Below are 22,599 nucleotides of genomic sequence, written 5' to 3' on the forward strand. Positions count from 1 at the left end.
AAAAAAAAACTACACTGACCCCTCTTTACACTGTAAGGGAAGAAACAAGCAAACAAAAAAAGCCTTAGCACTACTTTATTAGGAATGCTAATTAAGAATCTGAGCTTCATTATGATCCAGGAAAACACTTATTTTGATAACGAGGTTGAAAAAATTATTATTATTTGTAATTGTTTTATTTTTATTATTGATGCTCTGGTAGTGTTTTCACCCGGACTCCTGTATCTTTATTGTCTTCACATCAAAGACCACACAAGCAGTTAATGTTGAATTCTATTATATCCTTCTTATCACTGTGTATTTTATTCAGTGCGTCAGTGTTAGTCACTGCTGCAGGAGGAGAAGTCTCAGTTTCAGCAAAAGCTGTAAAACCACATTTACTGTGTGTGTATGTGTGTGTGTGTGTGTGTGTGTGTGTGTGTGTGTGTGCATGTGTGTGTGTTTACCATTGTGATAGTTCATATTTACAAAAGAACCTCTCAGTTTGTGTTAACAGTAAAAGTAGTATTTGACTAAGCTATAGAGGTTCATATTAGGCGTCAGACAAAGTGACTAAGGACTTGTGTTTTTGTGAGTGACTGGTTGACTGTGACCATAATTGGAGCAAAGGTATAAGTAATAAGCAGTAAGAAGAGGTGTCAATAACAGTTTGTGCTGCAGTTTAGGATTTATCTCTCTGCTCTGTCACTTCTCATCACACTGTTATTACAGCAGCTGTACTGTCTGCTTTGAGTGCTTAAGGGTGTGACGTCAGTGAACAAACTGAGATCTGCTCCTCTGTCTTTACTTTTAACCATCTTTTCACCAGACATTCCTACAGTGTATTATAAGTCAGCGCAGTGGTAGAAGAGAGGACAACCAGTGTACAATCAATCACCACAAGAACCTCACCGGATTCAGCATAAGTTTATAATGACAGATGCACTGCTGGGACGCTGCCTGTTATGAAATTAAGTAAGTAAGATTTTGAATGCACAACTTTCTGTTGTATTTGAGTTTGATTTTTCATTGTGGTGTTACTCCTTCGTACTTATTCCACGACCGCTTATATCAACAAAAAGAGAAGAAGTCCTCAAACAGTGTTGAAGTTTGTTTGTAGCCATGGTCAAATATGTCAGTGCTGACTGTTTCGTGTCAGTGAGAATTAGGCCAGTTAACAAGTAGCAAGTGTTGTTGCTATGCACGGTTGTAGTTTGATAGGCCAACAGTGACCTGCAGAAATACTCACCTGACCTCACCTGGTGTCCTGGTACGTGTTACTTTCTTGTATCAAGGCTAATTACAAACAGGCTACCAGGGCTAGCTTTTGTGCTGTATAAGCTCTAAAAATAATAATTTAGGGGACCATTCCCACTTTAAATAAATGCACAATTGTCTAATACAAAAAAAAAAATTGTTACTCATATAACCCTAACCATGATTTTGATGGGCTGGGTTCACATAATAATGTTGGAAATTGCATCAGCTTAATATTGTGTGCCATTTAAACTCAGATTTCTGCAAGAATTGATTTAATACTATATTCAATTTGAGGCAACTTAAAAAAATTGTCTTGATAACCTAAATTTCATTCACCTTCAGGTTAGCATTTCAAGTCCCCTTGCCTAACATCTTATTTGTCAACTTCAAAATTTTTATTTATACTTATTATACTTAACTGCATAACACTTACGAAACAACAACTTATAAATGACATGTAAATACTAGTTGAGACAATCTGATTTTTATGAATAATCAACTAACTCAATGTAGTTTGTTGGTTAAACGTAATTCACAAGGGGCATCAAAAGTCAAAATAATCTCAAATTTTATTTATTCTATTTCCCAGAAGCCTCACAAGTCAATGGAATTTCATATAGACTTAATGTACTAATTCAAACATTCGCTTTTATAATCAAGGTGCTGTCTCTTTGTTTAACCCACAACAGGCTCACCTGAAGGCAGCAGACCAGACCTGCCTCTCTGAAAGTGCTCACAAGCAGGAACCAGTTTTGTGAGTGTCTTGGTGAATTTGAATGTTCAAACACAAAGATATCAGAAGCAGATGGAACGAAATGTGGAAATATAGCCTAAATGTTTCCAAAGATCCTCCTGCTCTTACTGGTCAGGTAAGATTGCTGACATCTGTATTGCTGAATCTATAACTAAGTATTTTGCAATGTTAAAAATATGCATTTTCACAATGTTGAACTTTCTTGATATTACAGATATTGTTTCTTTGCAGAACAGATGGTTAGATTTACAAAAAAGGATAAAAACGACAACAAAAAGTGAAACATAGCTTAGTCTGATTTAAAACCTTTCAATAATATGACAAAATTAGGAAAGCTCATCAGCATTCTAAGGAAAATTTTTCTAGTAGAGACAGCGTTTGTAGACATTGTTGCCCTGAGGGAGTGAATTCACCTTTCAAAGTTTGCTGACTACACTGACTCGCCCTCACAGTGTGTCAACACGATGACTGACATCAGTGACGGGTGGCTCCAGGTAGCCATCATCTAAAGGATTAATTCATGAAAAGTCCAACAGTAAATTTCACTGCAAACACACAGTGCTGTGAATGCCAGCTGCGTTTATTACATTCCATGTGTCTGTGTCTGCATGGTGTTTTTGGTGGAGGTGTCCCTCAGTTAAAGCGTATATGCTGCACAGATGTAGGCAAAGCCTTACAACTTCAGAATCTCTGTTTTTAGCAGGACACTCACGTGGACGATGGCGATGAGAATCCTGAGCGTGGAAACTGGACCAACAAGACAGAATACATCCTCTCTATGATCGGCTACGCTGTCGGTCTGGGAAATATCTGGAGATTTCCATATGTGGCCTATAAGAATGGAGGGGGTAATTGTTTGGCATCAGGGTTGAGAAGCAAACTCTTGATAACACTGTTGTACTATGAATTTCATAAAAAACTTGTGTTTTCCCTCTGAACAGGTGCTTTTCTCATTCCCTATTTTTTGATGTTGGTTTTGTGTGGAATTCCTCTTTTCTTCTTGGAAAACGCCATTGGTCAGTTCTGCAGCCAAGGTCCCATCAACATGTGGAGAGCAGTGCCAATACTGCAGGGTAAAACTCACAGACACCCTCAGGTTTAAGACAAATATATTGAATATGATGTAATGGGATGATATTATTGTTGGGAAAATGGCTGTAAGTATCAGTCACTGTTATTGTTGATTAATTTAGTTTTGCTTATGTTTTCAAATAATAAATACATTCATCATCTTAAAAAGTGATGGTAAGTTATTATTGCAAAAACTCATATTGAGGAAACTGAACCAAAAACTTTCAATACATTTTTACTATCTGTCTCACATCTAAATAACAGATGTTAAAGTGTCAGTACTGTAAATATATCCATCCATCCATCCATCCATTCATCCATTCTCTATACACAGCTTAATCTTCACTAGGGTAACGGGGGGGCTGGAGTCTATCCCCGCTGACTTAGGGTGAAGGCCGGGGACACCCTGGACAGGTCACCAGTCTATCACAGGGCTACACTGAGAGATAGACAACCAAGCACACTCACATTCACACCTACGGACAATTTAGAGTCACCAATTAACCTCAACGTGTTTTTGGACTAGTGGAAGGAAGCTGGAGAACCCGGGGAGAACCCACGCTGCACGGGGAGAGAACATGCAAACTCCACACAGAAAGATCCTGGGTGTCCTCACCGGTTTATCATTGTAAATCAATAACATCAGGGGTTAAACATAAGTGTGACATATGAGATAGCATTTTTACAATATCAACAGTGGAGATTATTTTCCTTCACCAAGCAGTAAATACAGAAGAGAAAAAAAAACAACAATGTTTGGATTAAGGGCTCAGTGGGGTCAAATACTAGTTTTCAACACATTTTGTATTGTCATGTCTGGTTATTATGAATGCATTGCAACCAATTATATTCTGCAGGTGTCGGCTTGTCCATGGTTATGGTGAACGCACTGGTGTCAATCTACTATAATGTCATCATCGCCTACAGCCTGTATTACATGTTCGCCTCCATGCAGTCTCCTCTGCCGTGGTCCAGCTGCTCCAACTGGGCTGACAGAAAATGCAGCAGCACGCCCAAAGGTGCTGCTCCTCTCCATCACTGTTATTTGTGCAAATGTGCAGATGCTCAAATCTGCCTTTTGATGAATTGATCGTAGTTGCAGTTTTAAGCAAACTGATTCTGAAAAAAGAAAATTGTAGGATGTGCAGCTTAGAGTCTTATCACAGCACAGAAATCTAAATAATGTAAACACTCCATGTACACAACCATCGCATAGATAGATATTCCTAGTGACTCATTCACTCGTCCTCTCTCCTCTTCTAGTGTATTGTAATGTAAGTGGTGTTTTGATGGTCAACTGGACTCAGGAAAACAACACTTGTCCTTCATCTAACAAGATCACAGTTCCAATGCAGAGCCCGAGTGAGCAGTACTGGGAGTGAGAACCATACACTGAAGCAAGCAAACACAAATACACACACTTGTCACACTGATGTGGCTCTACAGATCAATATGTCTTTCTCTTCCTCAGCCGTGTGGCTCTGCAGAGATCCAGTGGTCTGGATGAAACAGGACCAGTAGTTTGGTACTTGGCTCTCTGTCTACTGCTGAGCTCCATACTTGTTGCTGCAGCGCTCATCAGAGGCATCAAGTCATCAGGCAAAGTGAGTCAACATCAACAGTTCCTCCTTTGGTACAAGAATTTGGCAAATCTCCTTCATGATGTGATGGAATATAATATTGTGCCTCCCCCTGTCCTTGTGCATTGCTGTGAGGTCAGCTTCCAAGTTCAGTGTGTGAGCTTATGACTTTTGTCTCTGCAGGTTGTGTATTTCACAGCTACATTTCCTTATGTGGTGATTTTGATTCTACTGATCAGAGGTGTGACACTGGAGGGAGCAGGAGATGGCATTGAGTTCTACATCGGTTCCCAATCGAATTTGACAAAACTGACCGAAGGACAGGTAAGAACCAAACAGTTCCTGTTAAAGACACCATGGTTGGGTCCAAAATCACTGTGCATTTGTTGTCTTCTATTTTATTCTTTACAAGCGTAGATAAATAAAGAAATAAATAAAATTGATGGCAAAACTATATCCACCACATGGTCCCCTTAAATCCTCAACAATGGAATGTATAAAAGTGGCTTACATGCCATGGACACTACTTTCTGCTTGCAAGCCACATTGCAATGCGTTCCATAGCTGGGGAACATAGCATTATGTGGTTGACAGTCTATTGTTTTGGAACTAATATAAATAATTCAAAGCAATTCATGCAGCACTTAATGTTGTTGTGTGACATTTCAGTCTGGATCAAAGTAAAGGACCAACTGAACAACCATTATAACCTTCCCACAATTATGCCACTAGCATGGCTAAAAAACTACACATAAAGTTTGAGGAATATCTCTCGTTTCAGCCTTGAAAGACATGTTGGTGTGTTTTAGGTCTGGAAGGATGCAGCAACTCAGACTTTCTTTTCCCTGTCCATCGCTTGGGGTGGCGTTTCAACCCTGGCTTCTTATAGCAACTTCCACAACAACATGTTCTTGGATTCAGTTATTGTAACTGTCATTAACGATGGTACGAAAACACCTTTTTATTTTTCACACATTTAAACTTCACTTAATTATGTGTTTAATTTAGTAAACATTGAATTGCCTATCTCTACTTTTAAAAAATTCTCTTAGCAGTTCCCTCATGTGTCATTCATAGCTGCTCCTATAGTTTTCTGTTGCTAGATGCACTTTAGGCCACAAGGAAGTTTTGGGATGCAAACTGATTAGTCTGGGTTACTAACATCCCCTCTTTCTAGGTACCAGTGTGTTTGCAGGCTTTGCCATCTTTTCAATTTTAGGACACATGGCTCGCATCTATGGAAAGCCTGTTGGAAAAGTGGTGAAAGAAGGTCAGACAGCTATAACACCACTTTTCATTTAAAAAAATAATCAAACAGCTTCCAGTTTGCCTGATGTTAGTTTGATCTGTTGTTTGTGCAGGGTTTGGCCTGGCTTTCATTGCATATCCAGATGCTCTGGCCAAGCTTCCTATTTCCCCGTTGTGGTCCATTTTGTTCTTCTTCATGCTGCTGACTGTTGGTCTGGACTCTCAGTTTGCAGCAATAGGTGAGATCTTCACTGTTACATTTGCATCCTTATTTTCTTTTTAATTCTTTTCGTAGTTGGCGTGGACTCAGTTTACTACAATATGTGAAACTGACATTTACCAGTACTCATACTACTTCAGAAGCAACAGATGATATTTAAGTAATGAATAGCTCAGTTCCTTTATTGTCATCTCTCTTCTTGTCATTAGAGGTGATCACCACGTGCCTGTTGGATGCCTTTCCTAAAACCCTCAAATCCAAACGTGCCATCGTGACCATACTGATGTGTGTCATTGTCTTCCTCCTGGGCCTTCCGTGTGTGACAAGGGTACAGTAGGTCTGAAAAAAGTGACTACATTTCTGTTGTCTGATGTTGTTACCCTGATTTCCTGCAGTGTGTGTGTGTGTGTGTGTGTGTGTGTGTGTTTCTGAGATAGGCAGGAATATACTGGGTAACTCTAATCGACCAGTTTGTTGCCAGCTGGGTGATGCTAATTTTGGCTCTCATGGAGATCATTGGCTTCTGCTACATATACGGTAAATATAACTGTTGTGCAGAGTGATATGTAGCGGTGATAACATTTAATAAACTGAACTTTAAAAGCTGTTCCAATGGTTTGGCTCTATTAATTGCATATGTGTACTTATGTGAATGTTTATATTACACTCTGTGTCAGCAATGTTTCTAAAGCTTTTATCAAGCAAATACCTGGAAAATCACTGAACAGTTAAAAAACAAATGAAAATTGTGACCTCAAGTAGGTGCGAGATGAAGGTGGAGGATACACAGGGTACAATATTTTTTTGCTTTTAAGTTATTTTAGTCTGGACTGGACCAGCATTGCTTTGAAAGAACTGAATTCTTTTCAGTTTCGACCAGACAAAGTAGTTTTAAGCACAAACTACATGAACAGGAAGAAATAGCACAATTATTGAGGAGTATATTTAGCTGCAGGTTCGGCAGGTACAGTGCTGGACAGTGTATAAGAGATTAGTTGAAAGTGAACTACAGCGCACATTATAGCTATTGTTAGTGTGGCTCACTGGTTTTTAATCATGCTGCTGGACAGCAGTGGAGGTCTGTGACACAGAACATAACTCATGTCAGACTTTGGCCACAAACAAAAATACTTATAGGGTAAATTTATTGGTGGTTTTAATCTTTTCATGGGATTTATTGGTGGCAATAAAACTAAAAAACTAAAATATGAACATTCTGATGGAGACTTGCTTAAACATTGAAGCATATTTCTATTGTGATGTGAACCACATGAGAAGTTTAAATATGTGTACTTTCTTTGAAGTGAAAATTAGAGATATTCTACCTTTTGTATATTTTTCTAACACAGTTCTATGTTAGATGTTAGGTTTAGCACTCCACTTTTTTGAAGAAAAATCTCATATTCTAACACAAAATATAGAATATTACAAGACTAAGTAAATAATCCAATTTAGAAACAGTAAACCTTTGTTTATCTCAGGGGAAATGGACATGAGAATCAACAGAACAGTAATCTCAATAACTAAATGTAATATTTAATTTTGCCACTTTTAAACTGATTTTCTATCATTTAAAAAAATGGTGTTGCTAACACCTTGGCTAACAGTTGACTAGTGACTTCACTTCTACAGTCACTAACATCAGAAGTCTTTTTTATTTTTTGCCCTGATTTACACTTGTTCTTCTCATACATTACAGGTGTAAACCGTTTTATCAAAGACATTGAGATGATGATTGGAAAAAGGAGCTTCTGCTTCTGGCTGTGGTGGAGAGCCTGCTGGTTCTTCCTCACTCCCTCCATCATAGTGGTGAATACAGCCTGATTTTTTGTCCTTTTTTATTATTTAACCTGTGGATTCTCAGTTCACACGCTTGTTATGTTCTAGTTTGTTTTGTAGCATGAAACAAGGTTATATATTTTTAGTATTAGAATTCTCCCCCATCTTGTGAAATGGTTGTGCTATTGTAGCAGTGATTACACAATTGGCAAACCCGTTTCATAACCCCCCAAATAATTAGACTGAAGTGCCAATTTATGTCACTTCATTATTCAGCCTGAAACCAAAAATAAAGGGACAGATATACATTTTGCTCCTGACTGCCAGCAATGTAGGCGTCCTTTCACTTTTAATCTTCATGGAAGATGTTGCCAAAGGCTGTTAATATAACATTTGTTATGTAAGTCCAAGAGATTTGCCCATCAACAGTTGTTTGTCCCCATTTTCATTTTCTTTATGCTACTGCTAATATTGTCACAATTTTGGTGAACTGCTCTGTAGATCTGTATGAACATGACTGATGCTCTGCTTACCACTGGCTCTGTTCTGTAGGTGATCCTGGTGTGGTCTCTGGCAACCTTTGTGCCCCCCACCTATGGGAAAGTGCAGTACCCAGCTTGGGGTTTGGCTCTGGGCTGGTGCATGGTTGCATTCATCCTCATCTGGATCCCTGTCACCGCTGTGTACAAGCTAATAAAAGCAGAGGGAAACCTCTGTAAGGTGTGTTTGTTTTCTCGTATAATAAAAGAATGGGGTTAAGGGTTAAAGCAGATTTTTTTTCCTATAAATTTTAGACAGCGATGCCCTTTTAAGTCTGTACCTATATTCCTAATCCTAACTGTACCGTCCCTTCGACAGCGCCTGATATCGTTGTGCTCTCCATCTGAGGACTGGCATCCCTACTTGGACATCCATCGAGGAGAGCGCTACTCAAAGAACACTGCTGCTGCTGAAGAAGCAGTGTCAGATGATAGAACAGATGATAAGAAAATGTAAATATAACTTCTAGTATAATTTCAGGACAGCTACCTAGTTTTTAAAATACTTAAAAGACTAATGTCAGCTGTCTAACAACAAATGTCTGTGACTTGAAGACTGAAATGGTTTAAATTCCACCACAGTTTTCTTATTGTACTATTAATAAATGTCATTGTTCAAGATTGTGTAAGATCAAACTTACAGACTCTGTCAACAGATTAGGTGGTAACTGTAGTTTGCTGTTGAACTGGGCCGCTCATACTACAAATCCTGTCTTGTGAGCTCAAGGGCTCCTTGTTTTGTTATTCTTTAAAGAGCTCCATCTGGTGGATACCAGGCCTTAAAAAAATCCAGCCTAAAGAGATTCCACCTTGTACTCTTTTCATTGAAGATCCTTTTTTGTTATTTAAACAAATTGGTTCCAATGTATTTTATTGTCCTTTAAGAAAATGCATTTCTTAGCCTACATAGATTGCTGCGTTTATCTCCAACCGCTCCCCTTCCAATCTGGGTATCATTTAGTGATACATGATGGCAAATAAAAGCTTTCTTGGTCCACAAAACCAGATTTATTGTTGCATTAACTTACATGTCTTTTGCATCATACAGGACAAAAGAATGTAAAAGTTTATATTAAATTACTGAAACAAAAATTCATAGTCTTGCATCACTACATAATCACATCTAAGCAAAGGTTCTGAAAAAAATGTTGTTCAAAAAACGTCAGAATTCCTTATTTTTGAGTCACACTGGCAAGATTAAAACAAAAAACAAAAAAAACAATAAAGCGAGCCAATGTCATCATTTCACGAACAAATCTAAGATGTATTTGTCATTGTGTTCAATAGCATGCAATTTGTGTTGTGGTTTTTGAGTAATAAAAAGAAAAACCTAAATGAAGCTGGTGGAGCCGTCACAGTTTTGACTACTGTCACTGTGATTATAGCCTGCAGTGCTTCAGAGAACAGATCGGTATTCCTCGACATCATCAACGAAAGTTTTAGAAACTAATCAACGTTTCTATTAATCCTCAGTGCAGGTAAATGACTAGTTTAACAGAGAGAACAAATTTATAACACAACACCCTCCAACTGCTGCTCTGCTAATATAAATATGTATGAGCACATGTGGTACAATAGGTGTTTTTACACAATTACAGCACCTTCACTGGCCGACTGTTCACATTTACGCTGTATTTTTAAATCTGTGTGTGTTCAAAGATGATAACAGAGATACATTTATTTTGCCGGCAAATATTAAGTGGAGATATTTGAGGAAACAAGTAGGAAATTATCCAGGGATTGCATGTTTGGGCTGAGCTTTTTTTGTTTACTTTTATCTTCCTTTTGTTTTAATTTACCTCATTTTATTTAGAACAGGCACACTGAAGGGAGGAGGCACTGAGACAGTATTTGTGCTGACAAATAACAATAATAAAAAAGATTATATACAAAGTAGTTGAGTGTGCATTTGTTTCAGTGGAAATAGGGCCTCATGTGTGTTATCTATATTTTTAGTAAGTAGATTGCCAAAATAACCTCTGTTGTTGCCTTTGGCTTTCTTCTGCAATATTTTTACTGTTTGTATGCTGACATTTGTCATAGCTTTATGTGTGTGTTTGTGACTATTGTTTTTTATAGACTTGTTTATCTTGACTTGTTATACAGTTCACTGTCTTGCTGTATTGTTGTATATAAGGAGAGTGAAAAGATTAATTTTGTCGCTCATGTTTGACATTCAAAGATAGTCATCAGTGAAAACTTCATTCTGCACTGCTGATTTATGACTATGAAGATTAAAGATCCTTGCAAAATCGTCAGAGATCTGATGTTGCTTTAAATGCTATATTTATTGAAGTTAGATCAGTAAAAGGTGTTACACAGTTTGACCCAGCTCTTAACTAAAGAGAGCAACAACAAACTATTAAAGTCCAGCACTTGCAGCTGTAGTCATACACCAGGCCTGGCAGCACAGTTCTGGACATAGGTTTGTCCTTGGTTACACTCATAGAAGTGGTTCTTGTTGGTTGGGTCAAGGTACAGTCCATTGGCCTTGCCAGCGCAGAAGCCAGAGCCTGTGCTGCCACTACTGCCAGGCTGAGGCTGCTGGGATGGTGTGACTGGAGGCAGGGGGTCAAGATGGAAACAGCCACAACATGTTTGTTAGAAAATTTAAAAATGTGATTGATGCATACATTGTCTAGTTCCCAGTCCACTCTTGATAGTGTTGATTAGTGGGTATCTTCCCTGGCCACAGAAAATGTCACTGAAGTTGTCCGAAGACAGACTCCACACCATGGCTCCATCAAAACAGCTCTGCTTTAACCACTGAATCTTTAAACCAACAAGAGGTGGAACCAAGTATTTAACAAGCTTGAAACATAAACATTTGTGGCAGGAATTTAATTAATGAAATGCAATTTCGTACCTTAACTTGGAAGCTCTTAACGTTGTCATATCTGACCCAGATTCCCTGGTTGTTGGCATATGGAACCTGCTGCGCATTGTCCCAAGCCTGTGTGACCCCTTCTTTCAGGAAAGAAGGGTGGAGAGACATTTAAGGTAATATGTACAAGCTGTTCTGTTTTATGTGTGCATCTACAAAAAGATTCAGAAAACAGAAGCACATACCTCATAGTAGGCCCAGAAGCCAGTCTGTCTGGTAAAAGCTCCACTGGGTCCAGGTCCAATGGTGGGAGCTCCAACAGCCGTGTTAGAGGAAGCCAAGCGGAAGGTGAAACAAACCAGAAGCTTCTCAGCTGGAGCACCGTTGTTCTTGCAGTAGTTCATAGCATAGTCCTATAAATGCAGCACAGACGGGTATGACGATCTGTCCTGCAATGTATTGTTTTTTATTACTTTCCAACAGGAGGGCATTGTGTAAAGATCCCCTCGTTGACCACATTATAGGAGATCACAGACCCCTGGTCAGCAGGGCCCTTGGAAGTCATAGGTCATAACGTGGATGGAGTCCAGCACTATGGCCAATAAACATGAGGACTGATATTGATTAAGGGTTGTGAATGTGAGGGTATTTAATGTTAGCATGTGTCTGCTCATGTACATACGATCTAATCTGGGCAATCTCGTGTCCGGAGTCAATAGCTCCCTTTCCAGCAGTGACAGCAGCAGTGAGCACCAGACGAGGACGGTTGGTCTTCTTGCCCTCCTCCTGACAGGCGCTCATCAACTCCTACAGAAGAGGGCGGAGAGGGGAACAGTTCAGCTGAACACATTTACATTTATACAGCTCTTTGGTTTTGGGTTAATCAAGGTCTGCAGTCGCCCACTCTGAAAGGTGAAGGATGCTGGAAGTTACTGAGTATGATAAAGGCTTTGGAAAATACAGCACGTCCAACTTCCTCAATCTGACTACGAAGGTGCTGTGAGGAGAATTGCACCCACCTGCGTCAGTTCTTGCCTTGCAATTAGAAGAAATCCCTGATATAATAACAATTCAGAGCACACAATGCATTAAAAGGGAAATTTCAGAGAAGTGGTTGTTATCTGGGGCTACCATCGATCCCACATAACCAGATAACTGGGTCTCCAGGATCACTGATGAGTGTTTTATCTGACAGTTGTGGTTGGTAATGGAACAGACCAAGACATCTTGTCATTTATTAAAACTGGTCTAAATGTTCCTGAAAAATGTACAAACCTCAGTTTGAATAGTTCTTACTGACTATATTTGTGACTCATAACTGCGTCTAGTTTGCAGTAATAGCCGCAATGAAAGCCAAGGAGAGTATATTAATTTCAGCTGACCATTTGGATTTGCTTGTAGCCAGAAATTGATTAGCAGTATGACTGACCTGGGTCAGAACCATGAAGAGCTCCTTATCCTGAGGTGGAGAGCTGTTAGAGTCAGGGTGTTCCCAGTCCAAATCCAGACCATCAAACTGGTACTGTTGTAAAAACTTGATCACACTGTTGATGAAGGTGTAACAACTGGCAGCACTGGAAACCATAGCTGTGAACCTGGAGACAGGAAGACAGGCAACGTGTTTCCACATGTGCTGCAAGTATTGATCCTGAATCTATCACTACTTACTTCTAGGTACCAAAGTTCCCTCCTCCATTGGCCAGCAGAGTCTTCAGTTTGCTGATCCTGCAGGCAGCAACATTCACCTTAACCTCTCACTCTTTGGTCTTTTTTGTGTATTTTACACATTTCTGTGTATGCTGGAATCACACTATCACTATTTGTGTGCACTAACTGGTTCTTCAAGGTCTGAAACTCCCCATAGAGTTTCTCATCATGCTGCTTGGAGGTCTTGATCTTGTTGTTGTCCATTCCAGCAAAGGCATAAATAAGGTGGTCACAGAGACACGGGTCAATGTCGGTGGGCAAATACATGCCTGCTCCAGGACAATACTGTGCCCAGTTAGTGAAATAACAGGTCAGGATGTAACACATGGAACAATTCTCACATCATATTATCCACTAAAAGATGTCTGCACAACTCACACCAACACAGAAAGGTTATAATTACCTAGCTGCACATGCAGCAGGAGAACCAGTCCTGCAGAGACGAAAAGACAGGATTAAAGAGAGTGAAGAGGAGGCAGGTGAACCACTTAATGCATTATTAATATTAACTAAGGTTGTTGAAATATGTTGTAAAAAAAAGTTTTTCCAAGTTTCTTTATCAACGCAGATGAGTAGCCTTTCCATGCTGTCCCATGACGTCTCTGGATCCGGAGCTTCACGTCCTTGACCTCCAGCCGCTGGCCTCACCGATCCCCAAAATACTTATATTCATATCTATTGCATCCCCCCCCATCCCCACTCTCATCCAACCAGTCGAGGCAGATGACCGTCCTCCCTGAGCCTGGTTCTGCCAGAGGTTTCCGACCCCCCTCTCTTTGGGAAGGGGGGTTTTGGTTCCTTCCCACCGTTGCCAACCACTTGCTCATAGGAAGTCCAGAGGCAACTTTGGACTGTTGGTTTCTCTGTTTAAATTAGTAGGGTCTATATCTCTTTGTTAAGCGCTGTGTGATAATGTATGTTATAAACTGCACTATACAAATAAAATTGAACTGAAATTGAATTGAATTGAATTGAATTGAATTGAATTGAATTGAATTGAATTGAATTGAATTGAATTGAATTGAATTGAATTGAATTGAATTGAATTGAATTGAATTGAACTGAATTGAATGTTGCTTCTGTACAACAATCTCAGGACCTGCAGACTCTTACATAATCCTCAATTGTTCAGCATATCTGAATAATCTGTGAAGTGTGTTTGATCTGGGTTGACTAATCAGCAAAAGTGAAAATTCAGACTCATTAATTTGTTTGGGCAAGATCAGGGTTTTATTCATTTACATGAAGCACTGATAACTTTCAAATGGCTTTTGATTAAAAAAAAAAACTGATCTGATGAAACAAGATATTTTCAAGGTTAGTATTGTTTGTTGGCATACAGTTTAACCGAAGTTCTTAAATTTACTCTTTGCTTCACACCTCCACCAAGTTTTTCCAGTAATAAGAGCAAACTCTTACAGGTAAATTCATATTACAAATATCTATAATAATTTGTTATCACACCTACTTGTAATGTAAGCAAATGTCCAAAAAACAAATTTGTGTTGCACCCTTTTCCACATATTATTTGAGAGTCTTAGTGACTGTATTGTAAATGTATTGTTCTCTGCCACATCCTCCTTAGACATGGTTTAATATTAATTTTAAATGTCAGTCTGTAATTTAATTAGTTTAAAGCCTTCTTGTCTGTTCATGTCCTTGGATGTGAATCAGTTGTTTTGTGATTCTAATATGCTGTGAATTGTGAAATTAGTTTTACACTATGTGTTCCATCTCTCTTAGTCTTCATTGACATTGACTAGTAATGTTTAATAGAGAAAACTGCTTTGCATATAAAGTTGATTTACAAGCCAAATCTATACAACAAATTAATACTGAAAGGGAAGGAATGTTGTCAGATACAAATAGTAATAAATCATCTGCATAAAGTGAAACATGATAAGCTTTTCACATCTTTATATATCCAAAGAGTCTGCATTAATTACAAAAAAGCATAAATATAGAATCATCCTAATTACCCAGTTATTTTACATTGTTAGTCTGATTTACTTAGATATTGGCATTTGTTTAAAGTTTAACAACATATGAAAGTAACAACTACAAAGAGAAGCAACTCCCAGATGAAGCATTTATAGCTGCATATTGTGCAATGTGTGATGTTAAGGTTGTCATACAGAATAAGCCTGTGTTTCCAATTGTATTCATCCAGGAAACCTTGACAAGCTCCAGCTGCATCCTGCTTCACATTCATAGTTACATTACACCTGCCAGGTGACTGTTCAGTGCAGCCAGTCGTTTACTAGCAACAGCTGAGTTGCTCTACTGAAAATACAGGCTGACTGTACTTCTAATACTTCACCCATTAATTTACCAACCAAGGTCTTTGACGTGAGATGATTAAAGGCTGATATGGACCAAGCTGGATAGACATGTATCTCAGTGTTTCTCATTGTTTTGTCCATTGAAGACCCATAAAGAGTTGTGTGTTGCTAGAAATCAGAGTCTACGGCTGTGCTTGCAGCTCTGTGAGGCTGCTGATGTTTAGCAGTATGTTCACCATGCTCACCATGCTCACCATGACGTTTAAGAGTGTTCAGAGGCTTATGTTTGTTAATGAGTGACACAAAATACAACTGAGATGAACATGAATGTCATTTAGTTTTGCAGATATATGGTAGAGCATCAAAATACTTAAATATTTATGCTGTGAACGATTTTTGGGGAATCATGACAGTCTAGTACATTTTTGGCAGTTCGTCTTCAATTAGTTCAAAATATTTTGCTAATGGTGACACCAGAGGAGAAATTGCTGTATAATTTTGCTACATAAGACAAGGTACGACCTGTTGGCAGCACCACATTCATTTGGTTTGATGCTGTGGGTACACATTTTCATTGCAGTTCATTTAGTAGCTGCTGAACTATTTCTATCCCAGGAGCCTTTCCACTAGCATGGATTTACCATCAGCACTGAGCCAGCATTTGAAGTTCCTGCAGTCCTTGCTATCAGTTATTTTCTACTATAAGTATGACAGCTGAGCATCTATAGAAGAGTATTATCCCTGCTAACCACAGCTCAGTACAAATGTACTTGACATAGTGTGAAAAACACCAATCTATTGCATGAGAGTTTCACCATAGTGCAGCTCAACACTCAAATCTATATATTGCTGTTGTTTTATGTTGCTGCATCACTGTTGCGTCATTACTCATATAGCAATAAATAATGGGTTCAGATTTTTCTCATCTTTTCCAGAGTCTACTTTATCAAATCTTTTAGTATTTCTCTGTGGGGAAAAACTGCTTTCTTCTGTGGTCAATTTAATTTGTTCCTTTGGGATGTTTTTTTTCGCTCTTTTTTTTTTGCCAAGCTGAAGTTGCAGCTGAAGAAATAGAACACTTGGATGTTTAGCCAATATTTTAAACAATGTATGTTTATGAGTGGTTGATGAAAGCATGAGCATTAGATGCATTACTGAATCCCACCACCAGAGAGAGTCAATAAGCTGCGTGGAGTCAGGGTCCATTTTGTATAAGATGTTCAACAACAACAGCCTATTTATTCGTGGATCAGTTTAGTTCCCTCTGGTGACGTCATTTGCTCTTTAAAATGGTCAGAGCTTTTAAGTACGCTGCAAGCAAAAACAGGTCTTAACCTCTGAAACATCAGATCTTGTTCTTTCTTGCTGTAGACATAAATTACATTGAACTTATTGAACCACAAACCAAACTCTCTCCTCTCTGTCTCTCTCACCATGGCAACCATGCTCAGGGAGCCAGCAGATGAACACAAACCTGTTGCCATCTCCCACGCAATACACACAGCGCGCACACATAATTAACAGACACACACACACACACACACACACACACACACAGCGCTACAAGTATAACACATGAAAATTATGATTAATCATAATTATTAATGTTGTCTTTGTGATGCCTGTTTTGTTGGAGAGACTGAGTGAAGGCACGGAAATGCGCCAATCTTCATTGCTGCATTAAATGAAATACCACAGAACTGAAGGTCTGTAATTGTGATGCATTAATTTATATTTTCACGTCTTTCCCAGCAGGGGAGCACGTGATTAAGTTGTACAATTAGCTCCCTACAGTATGTGTGATTTTTCTAAATCCTGTGAACTTCTCAGCTGTGTAAGAGAGCATATTTAAGGGAGCGATAACAAACAGTGAGACAACACTCCATCTGTGTTTTTCTTTTCAGTTTGAGTCCAGAAAAAAACGTTGTAACGCATAAAAACTGGAAGCACACATTGTAAAGAAAACACGATTTGAATACGGTGAAAAATGTGAACATGGCTCAGTTAAATCTATCTGTCTGTCTGTCTCTGTCCCTCTTCTCTCCTTCTCCGCCTGCACCGGCCTCCCCACCCGCATAATTCAGGCTTCTCAACAGCCCGTTGCTATTAGATACTGCTGGGCTTGTCACCATGGCAGCAAATGCTCAATCATTTTCTCTCTGCCATGTTTCTATCTGCACACACTCGCACATACACAGCACTCCCGCACCATTTAACTGTGATGGGGAGTGTTGTCCTTGAGTTCTTGAGTGTTCCCAGGTCCAGCTGGGAAACAGCCCACCTGTGAACAGAATTCAAATGCTGTGACAAGCAATAGATGCTCAAAAACCGCATTAGCATAGCACATTTTCGACATTTTCACTTGCAACCTGTTAGGGTATGATTTCACATGCCACTGATATTATTATGTGCTGCCATGTATCATGAAGCAGATACGTGTGCGTCTGCAAGCTTTGTCTGATTACTCTCATTCCCAAACTTGCTTCTGTTCAGACGTACAAAGAGCTTAGAGCTGGTTTATGAATATTATCAGTGAATATGATTTTAGGATTTAAACTCAGTGACAGCTGAAAGCGCACGTTCAAATGTTCGTCACAGTCACCTCATCAGTGATATACTTGATGAACTTCTTATCCTGAAAATTTGAGAGACAAACACAAGCACTTCTCTGCACATGCGGATCCTGAAAACTATGAATAAAACATTTTAACTTCAGCATCATTCATTGTGCTAACGGGAAAAGATTGTAACAACAGGCGTGACTTGAATGCTCACATCTTGTGCAGAAGCTGACGTCAACTCATGGGAGATGAAATGAACATACAGAGAAAAAGAAAGGTGAGACAGAGAAAGGAGAATTGAGAGAGTGAGAGGAGAGAGATAGGGGGACAGGCAGAGCTGATTTTCTTTCTCCAATAAAAGCGACAACCCCCCAGTGTTGCTATGGCGACCTCCTCTCTCTCCCTTCCTTTCAGCGAGCTACCACTTATCCTTGCTGCCTTTCAGTCAGCAGGGCATGTGGGTGTGTGTGCTTTTGTGTGTTGGCTCTTGAATGAATCAACCAAATGAAGGGGAGAGCGATTAGAGAGCCAAGTTGGACCATTTCACATACGCACACACGCATGTATACGCACATACATGAACACTGTGAATATTAGCCCTCAATCAGTAGAAATGCTTCATTTATTAAGTTAACCGACACATCAGCTCTTTTCTTTCTTTTTTTTTTAAACCTTCGATTATCGCGATTCATTCTGCAGTAACTCGTCTCCATCTTCTTTTGCTTTCTTTCACCACCATCTGGGTGATTTTTAGTTACCACACACCCACTCAAATACACACACATCCTTTCTACCTCTGCAAATGTGAACTCCCAGTTCACACGGTACCATGTGAGTGTTTCCCTTTTTTTTTTTTATCAGTAGCAAAAGACAACTGATTGTAACAGCAAAATGGGAAATTTTTTTCTATAACATTAACAGAATCACCTCAAAAATGCTACAGGACAAGTATGAAATGCCCTCAGACTGAACTCTAGTGCCATAATTTGCTGCCCAGAAAATGTACTTACAGGGCCAAGTATCAGATTACATCACAGAAAATAAAACAGCTTTACTATAGTTGCACTTGTCCTAACTGCATTTCACCTTGTCTCAAGCAAAGCTATACAAGTGCACAACCACGTTGACATACTGCAGATACTCCATTTTTGTTTCTTTTAACGCTGTTAAAGAGCTGCTGAAAGTGTCCGTGATTCAACATCAGCACTGGTGTATTTGTCATTACCGACCAGAGGCTGTTTTTCTAAACACCTTGCTTCACTCTTTACATGCACTTCTTATAATAACCTCCCTAAGTGCTAAAATAAAAGATGCATGTCCTTATGCAAGTTTCTTGCAGCTGCCAGTTCCATTTGAACCAGTAAAGCCTTTGGATGTCATGTCACTTCAGACTATATGAATTTTTAATAACATATAATATCATTGCTGCTGCTTAAAGCTCAAGCCGGTGCAGCATTGTAACATTGCCCCTGTAATAAATGATTATAGCTGGAAAAGTCTCCTTCTCTCATAAATGCTGATAATCAATGAATTTTTATCAATTTCTGGTGTTCCAAAAATATGATCTGATATATGTAGTCTCAAGATGCACGAATAGATTGCTAAAAATATCTTTTCAAATGTTCTGCAGGTAGCGGTGGGTGCTCTCAACATACAGGTGGAATACTTGGATGTGACAGGACTGAGTCACAAAATCCTGCATTATTGCTCAGAGTTGCTCGGAGTTGTGCCTCTCAAAAAATAGCCTAGAGGGCCACGGTGCCTATTTACACATCCAGATTGGAACAGAATTTATTTGAAGTGGCCTTTTGGCTAACCTGATGATTATAAGTAAAATGATAATTATCACCAATAACTGTCCTCTATGTTTGGTCTAGACCAACTTGTGAAGAAATATATCTTTAGCAGCTAAATCCTGCTGTTTGGTGCTGGGTAGGTAGTGTACTGTGTGTTTTTATGTTTTTCAGTGAAAATAGCTGCCTGCTGCGACTGGAATCAGAAACACAACATTACATTCATGGGCTGTAAAAAGGAAGACACTGAAAGATAGCTAACAAGACGTTTTGTAATCATTATCCGACAAATCCCCCAAACTAAACAAAGTAAGTTGTTTGTGAACGTCGTCTAGAAAGCCAAATGGTAAGGGTTTTGTGAATGTCCTCTAGCTGTTGGCATGGCAACATAATTTATCTGTGCATTTCAAAACTATTACAAAAAAAAATCTAAAATTCTGTGAAAAAAAAAAGTCACTTTCCTCATAAAATGTTTTATACTGTGGAAACAATGTTTATCTGCAGGTTAGAAAGAGGAAACAAACATTTTAAATGTTTTACTGACCCATCCATCCTCCTCCCTGTTCGGTCTTTGACTCTGACAGCATCATCTTTAATAGCCTCATAATCACTATTGCCACTAGAGGACTTTGTCACTTGAACATAAACAAATGTCTGTTGAGCCACTTGCTGAAAGAATTCATTGTGCAGATTTTCTTGTGTGGACACAGGATTAGCAGCAGCACTTTTGTGTGTAGTGGTTTCAGCCCGTGTTAATTTAAAATACTGATTCCGTGTTAGGATGAGATTTAGGGACCGATATAAAACACACTCCAGTCACGCTGTATGAGCTGCACACCCGACTCATCTTCATTTCACTCCATTAATTTGACAGTTGAATTGAGGTTTTCAAATCACATTTGCTCTTAAACTCGAAGGCACTTCACCGCTGTAACAGCAGGTGCTGTTTGCATAAATCTACACTTCTATCCGCTTTGGCTTCTTATCATTTATATAAAGTGTGGAGTGTCTTTTACTTCTGACTTCATTTCTCACGGGGGATTGCTTTCTGTGCTACATGCCAACTATTTATCATGTTACTGCTGTATTGCTGAAGCCTGGAATATCCCACAGAGTAAAGTGTGTACCTCAATTCCTCTACTTCATTTTCAGCATATAGCCAAAATAATGGAGGGAGTTATTCCTTAAAGAGTTATGGTGCTGTTATTGAAAAAATATACATGCTGCAGTAAGAGTGTGTTCAAGATTTGCACTTATTTAAAGAGAATTCTACATTGAAATGGTGCAACTTCATCTCTAAAAAGGGGTTCAGTTCAGTTTTGGAAATCAGTGATGCAAAAATACTGCACTAACAAGATGATGACTTTCCAAACTACAGCTCTATGTGTCTCCTGTTGGTTTGTATCCTCCTATACTAGTATATGACCTGGCATTACAAGCAGGTCTTTAATGTGCAGTCGATGGCAGAAAATCCCATCAGAAGCCAGAGGGAAACTTCTCAACCTGCAAAAAAAAAATAGCGCATTGTAACTAACACAAGTGGATTTTTAATCAGCTTGTGAAACTGGGAAGGAGAAAGAGGGAGAGAGTGAGGCAGGCAACAGAAAGAGAGGAGGAGAGATGAGAGGGACAGAAGCGCTGCTGCATAACACACCTCATCTCCTCTTTAGCTGGAGGGAGAGAGAGAAAGAGAGAGAGAGAGAGAGAGAGAGATATTCAGTCTGTGCCAATTTGCTCCTCAGCTCCAGTGATAGAGAGGGAGAGCTGGGGAAGTGATATTTCAGGAATCTTAAGAGATCAACAAACGTGTGACTGAGAGGGAAAGGAAGACAAACAAGCATCCCGGCATGTGAAGAATTTGCAAAGAACGTCTGGCAACAAATGGAGAAAGGAAGAAACGACATAGAGAGAGAGAGAGATTGTGCTTCCTTTGCGGTAAGATACATGAAATATGTTGGTTGCATTTTCTGTGCAAACGTGACATTGCAGCACTCAAAGAGACATGCAGTCACTCGTGGACACATGCAGCTGTCGACGGATGCACATTGACTCTGAGTGAAAGCAGCATTGATTCAAAGGTGACGGTAGCAGGTGTGTGTGTGTGTGTGTGTGTGTGTGTATGCATGTGTGTGTGTGTGTGTGTGTGTCTGAAAATGGAGAAGCTTGAGGGTCTCTGTTGGCAAAGCAGGAAAATAAATCATGAGTTTGTGTATGTGTGTTTGTGTGCATACTGGAATGGATTCAGCTGCAGAGCAATGCGTCTCTGTTTTTTTTTTTTTTTTAGTATCTGCATCCAGCACCTCTATCTCTGTCATAGCATCCCTCTTTCCTGCTCTCTAAATCCTCCCACTCTCTATTCCGCCCTGTTGCAGTGGCTCTCTCTATGTCGTAGCTGCACATCCCAAACAAACCTTATGCAAAGGATCAATTCATGCAAGCATGCGTCTGTTCTTCATACAGTTTTCTCTTTGTTCTCTCTCTTTCTGGCTCTCACTGTCTCCCAGACTGGAAGATCAAAAGGTGCCAAATCAGAGGCGTATTTGACTTTTAATTATTTGATTCTTTCAATCACTGTGGTTTTGTTCACTTCCAAAATGGTTCTTAAAACTTTCAAACCACTGACTTCAAGGTAGTTGCCATTTAGAGGACAGAAAATGCCATGTAATCAATTATCCAAGACGTGAGCTAAATCTAGAATTTAATAGCAGGAGCTTTAATGCGAAACGTGTGTTTACGAAAAGGAAAAAAGACCGTGTTTGTCTTATCAAAAGTAGAACTCACAGCCAAAGAGTTGATATTTTTCTTTCTTTCTTCTGTCTGTCTTTCTTTAAAGCAGTGGTTTCCGGTTTCTAAGCCTTCTTTTTCAACCTCACAGTATCCTTGTATTGGTTTATCTATTAAATGTCTGATACATCTCCTAGCAGTTAAAGTGCAAGATAGGAGGGTACTTGATTGCAAACATAAAAACAAAACAAAACAAAACAAAAAAACGGCCAAGGAAG

The 22,599-nt window shown here is 39.2% G+C and overlaps 1 protein-coding gene and 1 pseudogene across 1 annotated transcript; one reads left to right on the forward strand and one right to left on the reverse strand.

The window, feature by feature from the left end:
* Positions 1-996: 996 nt before the first annotated feature.
* On the forward strand, positions 997-9,160 carry LOC103359384 (sodium- and chloride-dependent neutral and basic amino acid transporter B(0+)-like; the record flags this gene model as incomplete). The annotated part of the gene is made up of 15 exons (XM_008284709.1): positions 997-1,081; positions 2,694-2,841; positions 2,935-3,066; positions 3,922-4,083; positions 4,328-4,442; positions 4,536-4,668; positions 4,828-4,968; positions 5,454-5,589; positions 5,822-5,914; positions 6,006-6,131; positions 6,322-6,440; positions 6,550-6,649; positions 7,812-7,921; positions 8,444-8,611; positions 8,750-9,160. Coding segments are annotated over 15 exons (1,906 nt in total), but the record flags the coding sequence as incomplete, so codon positions are not given.
* A 1,609-nt stretch (positions 9,161-10,769) lies between these two features.
* LOC103359385 (acidic mammalian chitinase-like) lies at positions 10,770-13,288 on the reverse strand (annotated as a pseudogene).
* Positions 13,289-22,599: the final 9,311 nt, after the last annotated feature.

This window comes from Stegastes partitus, unplaced genomic scaffold, assembly GCF_000690725.1.
Source record: "Stegastes partitus isolate 25-593 unplaced genomic scaffold, Stegastes_partitus-1.0.2 Scaffold368, whole genome shotgun sequence".
In the NCBI taxonomy this organism is placed as follows: Eukaryota; Metazoa; Chordata; class Actinopteri; family Pomacentridae; genus Stegastes; species Stegastes partitus.